At 38.1% G+C, this 17,632-nt stretch overlaps 1 protein-coding gene across 3 annotated transcripts in view; it reads left to right on the top strand.

Annotated features, from left to right (window-relative positions):
• Window positions 1-298: 298 nt before the first annotated feature.
• The window catches only part of LOC140739193 (gamma-aminobutyric acid receptor subunit alpha-1-like), a 37,026-nt gene continuing 19,692 nt past the window's right edge, over window positions 299-17,632 (top strand). Inside the window, exons 1-5 of one of the 3 annotated variants that reach the window (XM_073067256.1) lie at window positions 299-374; window positions 2,390-2,492; window positions 5,645-5,748; window positions 6,982-7,049; window positions 7,687-7,907. In XM_073067256.1, coding sequence (XP_072923357.1) covers window positions 2,413-2,492; window positions 5,645-5,748; window positions 6,982-7,049; window positions 7,687-7,907 — 473 coding nt within the window. In that variant the 5' untranslated portion in view covers window positions 299-374; window positions 2,390-2,412. Of the gene's footprint in view, window positions 375-932; window positions 1,285-1,601; window positions 1,697-2,389; window positions 2,493-5,644; window positions 5,749-6,981; window positions 7,050-7,686; window positions 7,908-17,632 lie in introns of those variants that run through there. The other 2 variants (XM_073067255.1, XM_073067257.1) reach the window with 2 other exon arrangements.

The raw sequence follows: 17,632 nt of genomic DNA, 5'->3' as shown, positions 1-17,632 counted from the left end.
CAGGATATACTAAGGTTCAATGGACAAGATGGAGATTGGCTATGTGTTTTCTTTAAACTGTTCGTATTCTATTTAGCTTGCACCTTTGTTGCTCCGTTTTTATATACCCAAATAAAGGGATCGTGTTTTAGGGCCTAAAACATCCTCTTAACAACTCATAAATCAGGATGCATCCCGCATCCCGGCATATTTTGAGCTTTAATCTATCCCTCCCTATCAACTGGAAAATAGGTTTAAATTGCCGTATGTGTTTTGCCGGGCTTTAGGACCGTATGCACGTCTGGTGGTTGAAGCAGAGCGCGTGCGTGCAGGCTAGCGAAATGGACTCGCCGCTCCTTTCGCTCCGTAGAGAAACATCAGTGGCTTTCAAACAGGCAGGTTTCAACATTATCCTGACAAAATTATTACCCAGGACTAGGCCGAATTACGGAGATGCCTAAATTATCACTGAAAAAATAACATTGTAATAAAGTAACAAGCCATTAATTTTTGTGATGTGTGGCTGCATTTATCCGAAGTGACATGTTGTGATTTCTAATTAACTGTAATGGATGTTTTTTGTTTCTGTGCTCACATGAAGGGACATTTATATTTTCGCGATTCTCTTACATACATCTCATTTGACTTATGTTGCACATATGCACATTTGGTTGTATGTGAGATCGAGGGAGACCTAATTACAGTTTTCCTTCACTATAACGCAATGAACCAACGTGTCAGAGCTGAGGGGGTTGCTGTAAGTTAAGATCTGATATTTGTCACCCCGAAATAGATTAACGTGAAAGGCTGTAAGTTAAGTTGTGCGGTGGAGACAGGAAATCTACGTTTGGCGGCGGATTGGTTCTCAACGTGTTTACGTTCACTCAGGGTATCATCTCCCTCCCTCACTCAAAATCAGGGGAAAAAAATCTGCCTGATTTGAAGTCACGGCTTATTTCACATCCGGTTTACAGACGGGCATATTAGTATTGGCTTGGTAGAGTAAAGCTTCCTGGAACCTGCAGTCCCCCATCCTATAGATACCGTGTAGATGAAATAATTCGCCGCTTCTCCTTCCATTCAAGAAGGCAGAGAGACTGTGACGGCTCCCGCAGGGGAATGCTGATCACAGCCAGGAAAGATCAGATCGTGTGTGTGCTGCTTCTGATTCAGATATTGGTTCCCCCCTAAAAAGGGGGGAGAGAAAGACGAGCCATCAAGCAGTAAGACCTGGGCTATTTGAATTTCAACTCAGCAATTTAGGAACTCAGTAGAGAAGTTTATTCACTGCCCCAGTCTTCGAAGGTGAGAGTTCTCGGTTCCAATGATCAACATAAATTTGTCTTTTGAAATGATGCTGCGAGCTGTAGTTGACGTTGCTGCATTCGACAATTCTTTGCTTTTGTATTTTGCAATCAAATTAATGAATTATACTTTAAACTTTCAAGCTGATCATCGATGTTGTTCTAAGAAGGCGTATATATCAAATCTACCTCTGTAGCCATTTAACCCATTGAGCACCCGGTGTATGACACGTTATCCGGCTTGTCCTCTAAGTCAATTATTTGGTTTTGTGGGGTATTTTGTCATTGTTTTGCATCTACAGTGTACTGTTGCATTCTCATCCGCTCTCCGTTTGCAAGATACAAGATGGTGTGAATAGCGTTAATTTTGGCGAGGCTGATGCCGCATTTACCTTACGTTTAGAAAACAGTTGGTAATGTATCGAAGGAATTCAGATACAATGACTGTTTCACTTCTGTAATTTATACGTTGTGTATACACCGGTTCAAAGTGAGATTTTGGTGCTGGTTGTCTGTTCACCTGGTGGACATTGTTCTGTTTGTTTGGAGATCAGATGATGTGAATTCCGGATTTTGTAGCTATGCAAAAGGACTCTAATTTGCTATGGAGTTTATGACCCTTGCATTGTTTATTTGAATACAGTAACGTTGTAGCGCAACCAGAAGGACCCTCACCTCAGCCAGGTGTTTCGTCCATTAACAGCACATGCTTTAGTCAGAGGGAGACATTATTGGGCTGTTTCGCTCGGCTGTGTAAAGTAAGGTGGCCGAATGCTACAAGGGTTAATCCGACGTTTCTATTGAAGCTTCTGGATTGCCCTTGTCCTTTGCCCACAAAAGTAGAGACAATATGTGTGAATGCAGATTCTCGATAATTTTCAGGGCGAGACAACAGTGTTGCGCTTTCCTCCCCGCCCTTTACACTGATAGCAATCTTGTGAAAACCTTGGCAATACATATTTTAAAGTCTGTCTTCTGAATATTTCATTACAGAGAATAAGTATGGCGATATCCAGCCACAGTTACCTGTGGACTCGAAGTGGTAATCCATGTTTGCTGCCTTTTGCTGAGAGTATATATTGATGCTTGTATTGTTTATTTATTAGTGTGCCTGCTTCGTGGACCTGCTATGGAGCGAGTTACTGCTCTCGGTAGCTGCGTATCAGCAACACTCTGCCTTCTCCTCCTCAACGCAGCGATTCGCCCAAGGTGAGCAGCCCATCTTGTTGCTATGTGTCATACAAACTTAGCCATTGTAAATGAGTTGGTATGACTGCATTTCTTTTAGCGATTCATGAAAACCATCTAAGTTTGTCAGTTCATGAAAGTGATGTGTCGCTGTAGCTGAATCATTTGAGTAAGATAATGTTTATAGAGATTTTGAAAAAAAGGGAGAGAGAGAATAAGGGTACAATCATTTGTATAAACTCTTTAAGCAATGTATATAAGTTTCACCTCAGAAAATGACGCCATATTATTCCATTTATAAGTGATAGAACATTAACTATATTAAAATCGATTGCCACGCTTCAGTTGTATGAATCAAAGTGGTATAATATTTCTGCATACTGCATAGAACGTAAGAACAGAAAATTATAATTTGTCAGTATCTGCCTCTCTTAGAACCAATAGACTCTCCATTAACCAAATAGAGTACGATCATATCCAGAAACCCTGAATAAGAAAGATTGAATATAGAAATAATGTCCGTCATTATGTAATTTACTGACAACGTAGGTGAAAGAGCACTTCAATGACAAAATAAGTGTAGGATTTCTTCAAGTAAATGCGTTTAGGATCATAAGTCATGCTTGTTATATTGGTTACCAGTTTTGTTTTGAATGTGCCTCTTTGAATGCACCACCCCACATCCATACCCAGTCATACACACACACACACACACACACACACACACACACACACACACACACGCACACACACACACACACGCACGCACGCACACACACACACACACACACACACGCACACGCACACACACACACACGAAGTTTTGATGACAGTACGTTGAACATCGGTATTAATCTGTAAATATACACTTAGTTTCTTTCTAACTATCATTTAAACTGAGTCTATATTTTGATGTCACTGTTCCCATGGCCTGTAGATGGAGTTGGTGTACAGTATTCCTTATTCAGTTAAAGTCTTTCTGGAGTGTGTAAAAATCATTATAACCTATAATTCAGATCAGATTAGATCTACTGTCGTACTTTAACAAAGTCAGTAACGGCCCAGGGCAGGGAAAATAAAACATGCAGTTTATAGGTATGTGGTATTTGCCCTCAGAACTGCCGAACGTTAGCCTCCTCACTCTATGGTGTGATTCAGAAACATTTTCCGGGCTTCAGTGTGTTCGTTTTTGGTGTAAGGTTGCTCCTTGTATAATCCACGAAAAATAAGTGTATTCTAAAGTAGAGCATATGTTAATAAGACACGTGAAGTATTCCCCTTGTGAAAGATCATTTGATTTGGTAGTTTCCCTTCCACACTTTACTTGAAAAATCAGCGGTATCTGTATAGATTATGCATGTATACACGCAAAACCAGCCATCACTTCTTGCGTTATTTTTATTTTTTTATTTATTTAGAATGTTGCATTCATAATTCCCTTGCTTAATCCTATAAATGATGATTGACATACCAAATGATTTAATGAAACTTTTTCCGATGGTGGAATAGTCTTTGCAGGCATCTAATCTAATAAATAAATCACATTTTTAGTATAAAGAGATCATTTACTTTCTGACAATATATTTCATTTACAGCATGGTATCAGTGAACAGAATCTCAAAAACTACTTTACATTGTATCATTGGAATATATTTTCATTATGCTCAATTTCATACCAATTATTTCCAGATCCAAGTAGACGATCTCATGGCTATTAGCTATGTTATTTCGAGAAATTCAAGCAAAATAGCAGCCTCCAGAGGCTGAGAATTAACTTCTCAAGTTTTGTGTGCGGAGATTAATCAGGCACTATAGCTGATTCTCTAGTGTAGTGCGGTGCAGGAGCTGCAATTGTCAGAGTTTACGCCTATGGGAATTAAACCCCTCTGCCTTCGGAGATGAAGGGAAAAGATCTGGCAACATTCAGAAGAGTAGGGAAAGTACTTATACACTCTTTTATCCCTTAACTCAACACTTACCGGATTAATTTGTTATTCTTTTCATTACTATTTGTGCTATGCAAAATTGTCCCACATTGCAACATCCACCACACTTCAAAAGTACTTCGTTGCTTTAGAGCTTTGGGAAATCCTGGGATCACTAATATCATGTACAAAATATATACTTTTCATTAAATAAATGAGCCCAGTATTGTCTGAAGGGAAATACTTTTTATTAGGAGCCCTGCTGCATTAGTACTGTAAGTCGGGTCAGCATTTCTTGTTTGTATAACTTTCATTTAGTTTTGCTAGGAGGTTGTGAATGTTGAAACTTTGTGAAGTCATTCTCCTTTTCATGTCCACAATATTTTATGAGCTGCATTAAACTGTTTATACGTTTGTTCGAAATATAGCAATGTTAAGGGTAACGAATAAAAATGTAAATCAGCGCTCGACTTTTACAATAATATATGAACGTAAAATGACAATTGTGGAAGTTCTGAGAAAGTAAGTTTTTTTTTGAAAAACTTACCGTTAAAAAACAATGATGTACTCACTTGTGTATTAATGAGTAGTTTCCTTAAGTAAAATCTGGTGGGACAACGAGAAGATAAATTCGGATTAACTGGAGGGCGAAATTTGTTCGGCTGACTCGATTCTTCTACATGTGCTGGAAGAATAATGACACGTAGCATAGACATCCCAGGACATCCCAAGTCACTTTGCAGCTAGTTTTATTAGGCAAAAACAATACCTTTAAACCCATCTTTCAGGGATAGTGAATCAGAAAAAGTTAATACTCGACTGTAATATTATATTCTTATATATTAAACTCACTCCCTTCATGCCTACAATTAGACGTGTTCCACTTAGCTGTCCCGTAATGCTCAACTTTCTGTTACTTTTCTCATTCTTATGTCAAAAGTGCAATTTAATTCCTGAATAATCTTAATAACATCCCTTCTCTAAAATTAAGATAACATTTGCGCTTTAAATGTTTTTACTGTTTAGATCCCCTCATAAAGCGACATTAGAATGTGGGCAGTACTCAAAAACATGATTGAAATAGTTGGCGTTTTGTTTCTCAAAACGCAATCATGGGATAACCAATAGTAACAGTTTGCTCTAATGTGATAGATTTGAATCCATGGAAAAAATCAGGAATTGGAAGATGTGTAAATGTTTAATGCAATGCATGTTTTATTCCCTCACCGCCCCCCACCCCAAATACAGCATTCAAATGTCTGATGAAGCCAAGAACAACATTACAATCTTCACTAGAATCCTCGACAGTCTTCTGGATGGATATGATAACCGTCTGAGACCAGGGTTGGGAGGTTTGTATAGTGGCATGGCTGCAAATGAAAGAAATACCTATTAGAAGATTGTTATATGCATTGTAAAGCCGCATACAACACACGTTATCAATCATTGCTACTGACTTTGCGGCTATCGAGCCTAATCACACCAGGTGTTTTTTACTGCATCTTGAAAATGGGAATGACGGCCCGCTAGGGCTCCGCCCTAGAAAGAATTTACAACCGTTAGCCTCTACCTCTTTAAGATGTGTCAGAGAAAATACCTGTAGTTAGAGGAAACCACGAGGGATGTTATTTGATGTGGTAAAAGTAAACCACGATCTATAAAGAAAACAGTAAAGCGGAGATGGCTAGTAGATGGAATGAAAAATCTAAGAGTGAGGGCAAACTTGTCGATCAACAATTAAACTCACAGATAAACGTATTACGTTTCTATATTAGCGGATCCCGAGGTGAAACTCCGGAGTACTTCTAGGAGATACCGCCTTAATCCGCATTTGGTGTATTGGGATACACGCTGAATGCTACAAGGAAACCGGCAAGGCGGATCCCTGGGGTCAAGGAGTCAAATTACGGGAGCAGACCACGGGTTCATGTTTCACTGTGAGGAGGCGATCGAGCATGGGAAGTTTACTCGCCTCTGGAGTGGTGGTGGTGGGAGAATGCTGTCTGCTCCCTGGAGGCCTTCACCCATTAACGTTATCAGCATAACATTTTAGAATTTACTCCTCCTTATGTTATTCAATATCTCTGTCAGTGGATCAATTCTGTTCATTTCAGACAGTTCACTTTATATCTTTCCCCGAGCCTCTCAACAGTGACCAACTGTAACGGGGGGGGTGGGGGGTGGGAAGAGAAAGACAGAGAAAGCGAGGGGGGGGGGGGGGGGGGAGAGAGAGAGTTAATTTGCGGAAAACGTCTTATCTAAAAATATTTATATTGGATTAATCTTCAACTTTTTCTCCTTTGGAGAACAAGGCGTCTTCACTACATCTAATATATATGACAATTCAAATGATTCCACTCACTTGTATTTTGCTAAGCCATATGAAAACAAAGTGAATGATATGTCATTACCGCAAATATCACCTTGCATTGCTCGGGTAAAATGATCGACACGGGTTACTTTAAAAAGTTCTTTATTGATAAAGCTGAAATAAAATTAGAGCGCAACAGAGTTTCATCTTTAAGCGAGTTTGGTTAGTCACTTGAAGTAGATAAAATAACTGTCCCAATCTGGTCATTTGCCAGAGCGCATAACACAAGTCAAGACGGATATCTACGTAACGAGTTTTGGACCCGTCTCAGACACAGACATGGTGAGTGTTAGTTTTCTCTCACTTTAGACAAAATTTATCACTCGCACTTAACAGTGTGTACATTAATAATGATATTTACATTTTTATTAGATACGTCAACATACATCTTCAATTGAAATACTTAGTCATGCCAAATTTGATTTCTGAATGTTTAGTAGAAAATGCAATGTTTATTACAATCTTTTTCCTCATGAGCATTATGAATGAGCTTGAACTGATCCAACTTGTCAAGTTATAGGGAAGAGTATAAATGTGTTCCATGTATATTTAATGTGCTCCTCCATTTCCAGCAAGGCTGTGGGATGCAATCACTCATATATCAGTTACAGGGTCAATGAAACAGATGGAAAGAACATGTTCACTCATAATACACAACAAATTATTTATTAAGTATTAGTCTAGCAAAACATTCAGAGAGCAACAGTGAAACAAAGTAGATCCACATCTTCAAAATTCTGAATATCACATTGCCCTCCTCACATGGTTTATAGGGAAATTCCTGCAACTAACAGTGAATTAGTTGTAAAAAATAATGCTATACTGCTTTTTAAATGACCAAGCCACAGGAACAATACAAGTTTCCTCTTGTACTATTCTAATGGACATTTAATGACAACTGGATTGATGTTTTCTGCAGGAATACACAATAGACGTGTTTTTTCGTCAGAGCTGGGAAGACGAAAGGTTGAAATTCAAAGGGCCCATGACTATTCTACGTTTAAATAATTTAATGGCGAGTAGAATATGGACCCCGGATACTTTCTTTCACAATGGGAAAAAGTCAGTGGCACATAACATGACCATGCCCAATAAACTACTGAGGATAACTGAAGATGGAACACTTTTGTATACAATGAGGTGAGCTGATGAATTCTTCTGACTTAACATTAAAAAGTATTGACTGTCCTTCTTTTGAATATGTTTGGCTAAACAAACAAATGGTCCAATGTGCAAAATAGAAAAATCTAGTTTGGAAGGTTGCATAGTATGCTTATGTAATGTTGCAATGTAATAGACAAGGTAGGGAACAGTGCGTAGGTCACATAAATTAGCTTTCAGTTTATAATCATGGATTAATCCAAGTTATTTATTGGCAATTAACAACATGGATTTTCATTATTTAATTAAAATGCTCTACTATTGCTCCATTTGGTACAAGGCTCCAGATAACACTATGCGCTTCTCTAGGTATGTAACAAAAGATTTTCCCAGTATTTTCATCCTTACCATTGTTGAAGAATAATATATACTGCATAGACTTCACCTAGTAAGGCTGTTTTGAACACGTTCAAAGTAAAGAATTTAGCAAGATGAGCATAAACTACAATTTAGTAGAAAGTTGATTCTATTGAATTGCCTTATGTTCTCTTTATGTTATAAATTGATACAATCACTAACTATTTCTAGCAGGTTTTTATCATTCTGCTGAACAGCTTCTAGGCTATTTTGGGAGCAGATAACTTAACTCTTGATTATACTGTCCAAGTAGAACTCTTTAACTAGAACGTTACTGTCATTTTCTGGCCCAACAGTTAATGGAGATCAATAATCTTACAATATTACTCAAAAAGAATAGGATGTGTTCCAGTCTTTAACAATGTTCATCCATCAATCAACACTAATCAAATCAAATTAAGTATTTTTGCTGCCTGTGTCCCATATCACAAGTGTATTTCATGCAGTGTAAAATGCTTTGTTATGCTTATAAGAAGTTTGTAAAATATCATGTCATTGAAGCTGTAGACATAAAATGTTATTTTCAGCTGTTTTGCTGTCACTTTGTGTTTTGTGTTTTGGAGTTGTGTTTTGTGGATATGTGGTTTGATACAACTTCATCTGCTTAAATGACATCACTATGATGAAGGGAAGGGTTTGTTTTCTTTGAAACTCAGCCATGGGGTATGAATTGATTTGGAGAATTGCTGTACTGCAGAACAGTCAATAAGGGGGCTCCTCATTTGAATTCAATTTAGTGATAGATATGAACTTACATTTTATTTAGGTGTAGTACTTATTAAGTTTATCTGCTGTATGTGAATACCATTAATAGCATGGGGAGGCACCTTTAATGATTGATGGATTGCAGCCTTAGTTTTTTGCTTCACTAATCTCTCAATTTTAGACAAAGTTAAGTAAATGGACAGAAGGAATATACCTTCTTGTAAGGAAAGGGTAACTGAAAGCAATTTTCATGCAGTTAGTCTCTCATGTTCGGAAATGGAAGTCGAGTTTGTTGTCATATTCGCAAATACTCAAAGTTGTGATGAAAACTGACTTGGAGCAACATCACAGGCACATAGCATCATATAAGCAGCATTCTCAAGAAAAAAACATAAATTATAACAGTTAGAACAGAAAACATACATTTTAGTGCAAAGTTATCAAAATGGTGTCATAGTGTTGGTAAACTGTAGTGATTAAGGTTGTGCTGATTGGTTTAAGAACTAAATGGCTAAAGGGGAGTAGCTGCTCTTGAACTTTATGGAAAGGGACTTCAGACTTATGTATTTCCTGCTCGATGTAGCAGCAAGAAGATTACATAACCCAGAAGTCTTCTTGAGACAGCATCTCTTTTAGATACTTTCAGTGGTGGGGAAGAATGTGCGCATGATGTACTGGGCAGAGTCCATTACCCCCTGCAGCTTCTTACATTCCTGTACATTTGAATTGCCAGAGCAAAGTGCAATCAGTCAGGGTACATTCAGCAATACATCTGAAGAAGTTTGAAAGTGCGTTTGTGAGAAGCTGAACTTCCATAACTTTCCTCAATCTGCAATGAAGAGAAGTATGTTTGAGGAAATTTGCATGTGACATTTGGGTGATGATTGCACAGTTTCCTACTATTTACTGGAAGCCAAGGACAAGAACATATCTTAGAATTGCTTTTACATATTTATGTATTTATAATATTAGTTTGGGGATGTCTGAATTTTATTTATTGTTAAAGTTATAGTACAATAACTATGGATATAGCTTCAAGTTTCTGGAGAATGGATTTAGGATGGAGAAGAGGAGAAACTGCTTTTGTCCTGGGAAGCAGTAGAAGCTACCTCATTAAATATATTTAAAGCACAGTTAGAATTTTGCATAGCTGGGGAATTAAAGGCTATGGGGAAAAGGTGGGTAGGTGGAGCTGAGTCCACAGCCAAGTCAGCTCTGATCTTATGGAATGGTTGAGCAGAGTTGATGGACCAGATGGTCTACTCCTGTTCCTGTTTCATATGTCCTTAATCTTCTATCATGGTCGTTCTCTAAACGCTGCAGTAAAGAGTTCTCGTAAAACCGATGCTTAACTGAGAACAAATAGAGGTCAACAGCTGATGAGGGAATGGAATTATCCATGTTAGGACACAGGCTACAGACCTTCTGGGGATATATCAGACAACAGCTTCAGTGAGTTAGAATCAGACAGCATGGAACCAAGCCCTTCAAACCATTGAGTCCATGTAACCATCAAAAACGAATTTACACTATTCCTACACTAATCTCTTTTCAGTTTTTTTTTGTGAGTTCACTTGTCTCCTAAACTGTAGTGACTATAGGTAAGCTTTAGTCAATGTCTCATAAAAAAAGCTGTCTACTATACCGGTCCTAAGTAAAGGGTTTCAAGGTCTACTCTGCAGATATGTAACAAAGAGCAAGCTGCTATTTTTTGTGCATTACGGAAGGAATGCTCATTATTGGTGGTGCCATACTTTGGATGGAATGATAAGCTGAGCCAGGTTTGCATTGTTCATCCAGCATTAAACACTGTTAATAATTTAAGAATGTGAGACATAGGAGTAGGAGTTCCAGAGGGCTGATGGAGTAATAAATTAAGTTTTTTTCTTTTGCAGTAAAGGCTTCCCTAATTCAACAAAGAATGATTTACAATTGCGTGTCTGCGGAGAGTAAACCGTTTAGGTTGTATCTTGTATGCATTGTCTGATATTAGATGGAACTACTGAATGACTTTAAAATTAGGAAATTGAGAATGATACAAGCTTGACTTCCTCAATGATTGTAGTTCTGGTGTATTGAGATTGTTCTTGAGATGCTTTCTATAAGATCACAGATGTAAGTAGATACGTAAGTTGAATAAGCATAACCTTTGTAGACATTGAGGAAGATTGTCTCTCCTCATGAAATTTGGTGAGGTGCCTATGATGCTTTGGAGTTGTTTTTTGCAATTCATCCATGAAGAGGAATGTTAGGTCAGGATAAATGGGCATTGGACAGTCGTTTATGTTGTTGTAAAGCATTTGTAGAATAAGGAATTTTCAGTGTTCAGTGTGAGCAGTATAGTGTGGCATGCAGCAGTCTGACTATCAACTCAGGTTTTATGTGATTGTCCCTTGAAATGATATCATTTCTCAGCCTTCGATGTTAGATCTTCTGTGAGTGAGCAGCAGTCTCTGTTTTTCAGACCAAATGATTGAAATTCTTACTGCTGATATTTTATTTTGAGTGTTGCACTAATGTTGATACCATTGATCAAATTTGATTCTCAAATAACAGATCTAGCAAAACGTGAGAATCTCATCCAAAAATGAGCAAATGTTCTGATCATTATAACACTCCTGTTTGTGAGTGTTGCTCTGCATGAGTTGACAACCTCTGACAATTTAAAGGAGTGACTGCACCAAAAGAACAATTTGGGATGATCAGAGGCTATGTAAGGTACTACAATGGTACATTTTCTTCTTTCATGATTGGTGTAAAAGTTTGTGTCAATTAACTTTTCAGTGATGGAGCTTCCACGTTCCTATGCTTTGGCATATTGTATGTAAGTGGATGTCCAAAACCTTAAATTGTATTTGTGGGGCCCAGCTTAGTGGATGTAGGCTGCATTACTGCACTGAATATACTATTCTATTTCTAACGGCTAATTAAATAAACATTTTACTTAATTTATTTATAGGAAAGCTCTATTAGTTTCTGGGACTGGGAATCTTGCTTCCTATTCGGATGTTATAACAGAATACCATTTCAACTCTGGTATAGATTCATACCTCGGTAAAAAGGAATTATCTTTTGTCCCTGAAAATTTTGCTGGTTTCAGCAGAAATTTTCTTGCTTATCTGATTCTGGTATGAGTATCTAGAACCCATAAAATTAAGAAGGAGTTTGGCTGAGCAACTGCTGTTTCCAAATAGAAAATCTGTTTCTTTTATGCCTGATGTTTACCTGTATTGTAGCAGAGGATGGGTTAAGAAAAGAAATAGTTTAGAGGAATAATTGGCTTTGGTGTTAAAGATAACAAATTGCCAGATAGCTGTAATTGCAAATATGTATTTCGTTATTGATAGAAAAATTCATTGATGGAAAAATGGTGATGAATAGGTGTTCTCTGTCATTCTTAATGATTAACTTGAGAATGAAACTGTAAAGATGGCCAAATATTTAAAAAAAAGGAAAGAAGTGAAATGCTCGATGCCCTCAAATGAGCATAACAAGAACATGAATAAAATTAAAAAGGTTACAAGAGGAGTTGGATCAAAAGGGAATGTGGGAAAAGGAATAGTGGATGGAATTTAGCTCAAACAAGTGTGAGGTGATGCATTTTAAGAAATTAAACTGGGTTAGAACATACACAGTACTCTGGGGAATGTTACTGAACAGAGAGACCAGGGGGGAGTTCAAGTACATAGTTCCCTGAAAGTGGCAACATAGTTAGACAGAGTGGTAAAGAAGGCAAATGGCATGCTTGCCTTCATAGGCCATGGCACTGAACATAGGAGTTTTGATGCCATACTGTATTACAGCTGTATTTTTATTGGTGAGACTGCAGTTCAAGTGTGTGTAGTTCTGGCCACCACAACATGGACGGATATGATTAAGCTAGAGACAGAGAGAGAAAAATAATTCTTAAGGATGTTGCCTGGACTGGAGATCTTCAATAATAAGGAGAGACTAATAGGCTAGGATAATTTTTCCTGAAGGGAAGGAGGCTAAGAGCTGCCTTTATAGAGGTTTATAAAATTAGGAGAGGTATAAATAGAGTAAGTAGTCACAGTAATTTTCCCAGGGTAGGGGAGTCTGAAGCTAAAGGGTATTGTTTTAAGGTGAGAGGAGAAAGATTTAAAGGAGATCACAGAAGGTGCTAGTTAAATGCAATAAGCTGCCAAAAGAGGTGGTAGGGGCATGGACAATTACAATCTTTGAAAAACTGTCTGAACGGATACACAAATAGAAAACTTCGGAGGGATAATATCTAAATACAGGAAATTGGGAATAACTAATTAGGAACCTTTGATGGCTTGAATAAATTGGACTGAAGGGTTTGTTTCCATGTTGTAAACTTTATACATCTCTAGGAATCTAATATGGTCTCAAAATACAAGTATACTGAAAAGTTAGATTCTATCTTCCTCTGTAATAAGTATATAGTTCTGCATATTGATAGGAAGAGGATTCCTTTGGGAAATATAGCAATACCAAAACTGTTGTAAGCTGGTGGCTCACTATTACTAACTACTGTTCTGTGTTCTTTACCTCCCATTTTGTGAGATGCACTAGGATGTTTTTCAACACGTATATCACTCTTTACAGAGTTCTTCAGCACTATTTATTACACACTTAGAATTAACACAATATAAGGTTTAAACTGACTGTGTAGCTTTTCAAATTCTGAGTCAGAATGTTGTAGGTTAACTTCCTGTTGTGGAAACGTGAATGTACCAAGCTAGGGTGATTTTTCACTAATGTATCCCACTTCTAGTGATAGTCAAATCATAGCAGACCATGTGGACGCAGAATTTCTACATGCCTTCAGTCGAGGATTAATACTATGTATCCTGCTCCATATACGTTCCCCATAACATCTTCAAAACATTATCTCATCACGACCACTGTTTTTAGGAATGTGCTGTCTGCGAATTGGCTGCTGTGTTTCTTACATTACAGCAAGAAATATGGTTCACCATGTTAATTGGCTGAAGAATGCTGTAGGTGTCCCAAGAGTTTGAATAGTATTTTATAAATGGTAGCCATTGTTTTCTTTCATTGGCCCTTAAATTACTACAGATCATGAATAAAATTTAAGAAAGAAGATTTTTAAAAAAAACTTTAATTGGCATATAATTTTGACTTGAAACTTAGTATTTGAAAAAAATACATAATTATTTCTTAATGCTGCAAAATAAGGATTAAATGTCATAAAGAATACAGTACATTCAAATAATTTGGATTATCAGATAAGTAAATTCTGCAGTGGAGTAGATAAACAGCTGTAAAAACGATCCATCTCTACATAATAAAGAAGTATCATGCTAAGTACTTTTGGTGTCAGTATTCTGATCCTGGCTGTTAGAGCCTCAGGACAGAGATTTTATATTCATGGCCATAAAATGTGCCTTACTGAATGAGAAATTCAGCATCAAATCTGTTGTATTTGTTAAGTGAAAGACGGCTGGAAAAGACAAAATGCCTTGAAATATTATGAACAACATACACAAAATGCTGGTGGAATGCAGCAGGCCAGGCAGCATCTATAGGAAGAAATGCAGTTGACGTTTCGGGCTGAGACCCTTCGTCAGGACTAACTGAAAGAAGAGATAGTAAGAGATTTGAGAGGGGGAGGGGGAGATCCGAAATGATAGGAGAAGACAGGAGGGGCAGGAATTAAGCTAAGAGCTGGAAAGTTGATTGGCAAAAGGGATATATAGCTGGAGAAGGGAGAGGATCATGGGATGAGAGGCTTAGGGAGATAGAAAGGGGCAGGGAAGCACCAGAGAGAGGGATGGGGAGCAGGCAAGGAATTTTTTTGAGAAGGACAGAGAGAGAAAAAGAAAAAAGGGGAAAAATAATAAATAAATAAGTAAATATATCAGGGATGGGGTAAGAAGGGGAGGAGGGGAATTAACGGAAGTTACCATGCCATCAGGTTGGAGGCTACCCAGACGGAATATAAGGTGTTATTGATTTCTCTAGCCTCCAACCTGATGGCATGAACATTGATTTCTCTAACTTCCGTGAATGCCCCTCCTCCCCTTCTTACCCCATCCCTTATTCATTCATCTATTTATCTATTTATTTATTTATTTATTATTTTTCACTTTTTTCTTTCTCTCTCTGCCCCTCTCACAGTCACTCCTTGCCTGTTCTCCATCTCCCCTTGGTGCTCCCCTCTCCCTTTCTTTCTCCCTAGTCCTCCCATCCAATGATCCTTTCCCTTCTCCAGCTGTGTATCCCTTTTGTCAATCACCTTCCCAGCTCTTAGCTTCATCCCTCCCTCCTCCTGTCTTCTTCTATCATTTCGGATATCCCCCTCCCCCTCCCACTTTCAAATCTCTTACTATCTCTTCTTTCGGTTAGTCCTGACAAAGGGTCTCGGCCCAAAACGCCAACTGTACTTCTTCCTATAGATGCTGCCTGGCCTGCTGCATTCCTCTAGCATTTTGTGTGTGTTGCTTGCATTTCCAGCATCTGCAGATCTCCTCGTGTTTGTGTTGAAATATTATGACGTCAGATAAAAAAGGAGACTGAATTTAATGAACTTGTTCCTCAACCAGCTGGTGTGTTCATGTGAATTAAACTCATTGCTTTAGTATTTGTACTGTAAGCTTTCATTTTCTTGGAGCTTTACCAACACAGGTTTTATAGCCCAGAGATCTAAAGTTACATTCAGTGGCCACTCTAATAGGTACACCAGTATGTTTGCTTGTTAATGCAAGTATTTAATCAGCCAATCATCTGGCAGCAACGCAATATGTACAAGCATGCAGGCATATTCAAGAGGTTCAGTTGTTGTTCAGAGCAAGCAATCAGAATGGGGGAAAAACTGATCAAAGTGTCTTGACCGTGGAATGATTTTTGGTGCCAGGTGGGGTGGTTTGAATATCTCAGAATCTGCTGATCTCCTGGAATCTTTACACACAACAGTCTCGAGAGTTTATAGAGAATGGTGCAAAAAGCAAAAGGATCTAGTGAGCGGCAATTCTGTTGGCAAAAATGTCTTGTTAATGCGGAGGTCAGGGGAGAATGGTCAGACTGGTTCAAGCTGACAGGAAGGCGACAGTAACCCAAGCAATCTTGCATTACAACAGTGGTGTACAGAAACGCATCCCTGAATGAGCAACACATAGAACCTTGAAGTGGATTGGTTGCAACACACTGAGTTCCATTTCTGTATCTAATAAAGTGGCCTCTGAGAGTATATATGGAGACTTTGAAACTTGGATATGCTGATGATATAAATGGCACCACAGGAGCCTGCACTTCTCCAATGCCCTGTGAATAGGATAGTTTGAATGACTGGGGTTTGAAGGAGGAATGAATGAATCTACATGAGTCTGAAGATTGGAAAACAGCCTGTGAATCATGAATGGTTAGTAGAATCACAGAACCAGGTTAAAATTTTGAGAAGTTAAACAGAATTATCATTGACAGTGGATTATTTTGGGGCTTCAGACTGACAGATGGCAAACCTTGACAACAGCTCAAGGTTTGTGTGTTCTGTCACTGTGGTTATACAAGGTTCAACTGCGATCTGGTCAAAATTGGGGAGCATTTGGGTAAGAAATTAGAGTAAAGTCATGGATTTTGCAGTTGCCATTGGTTTGGTTATGGTAAGGACCAATTCCATACTTAACAGAAGTTGAGAACCAGTTTCAGTGGAGAATCAGTGCAGTTGCTAACTGGCACAGGGCAAACCAAAGCTTCAGAAGTAAACATTGAGTCCTTTTGTGGCACACACAAAATGAACAAGTCTGTTTTGGATGAGTGATGTGTCTTCTTTGGTTGAATATTTGAATGGTGTGAATAATGGTGATTATATGATCAACTGTTGAGCATTTGAATGCTAGCTCTTACTCCAATGGACGTAGATTATTCATAGGTTAGCGATGAGTTTGTATTTCTTGTGAATGTAGTTGTGCATTTGTTGGGGATTGGGGTTTGATAATGCAAGCATGGATCAATAAACAATGTTTGTGATAATTAAGCTTCTTGTTCACCTCCCTGTGGTCTTCCATCCTGATGCACGGATTAATCAGGATTGCTCCCTCCTCTCACACCCATTGACCAGGTGCTGAGGCCTTCCCTTCCCGTTGTCGTGGAAGATCTCTTCTCCACTTTAGCTCAATACCAAGATTTCTGGGATCACATCAGAAACTTATGGTGTCTGCTTTTAACTGGGCACTCAAATTCCTTCAAGCTTCAATTATTGTTGGAGATTCCGAAGATACATTATTGACTCACAGTAAATATTTTCTCTCTCTCTCTCATTCTGTCTCAATCATTCCATTTTTTTGTTTGATTCATTTTCTGTATCTGAAATGTAAATAGAAGTCTAACTGATGCAAAAAAGTTACATAGTTGCCGCAACAAATGATGGCCAACAGACCGCTGATATATGTTAACAAAACCTTTAAACAGTACAGCCAGAGAGTTTCACCCGACTTTGGAGAAAATAGAACCATAATTAATAAAATACAATTTAGACTGAAAAACATGCTGAAAATATGAAATAAAATAAGTATTTATAATGCATGCTATAATCCAAGATAAGTTCAGCAAGACATCGGACCTTGTTTCTATGTCTAACATAGAATATGTAACATTTGTCTTCAGTTTTTACTCTCCCGTATGAACTTCGTTATTGT

Source organism: Hemitrygon akajei, chromosome 15 (genome assembly GCF_048418815.1).
Source record: "Hemitrygon akajei chromosome 15, sHemAka1.3, whole genome shotgun sequence".
In the NCBI taxonomy this organism is placed as follows: Eukaryota; Metazoa; Chordata; class Chondrichthyes; order Myliobatiformes; family Dasyatidae; genus Hemitrygon; species Hemitrygon akajei.
The sequence above is the reverse complement of the archived record's forward strand: the minus strand, read 5'-3'. Positions and strand labels throughout refer to the sequence as shown.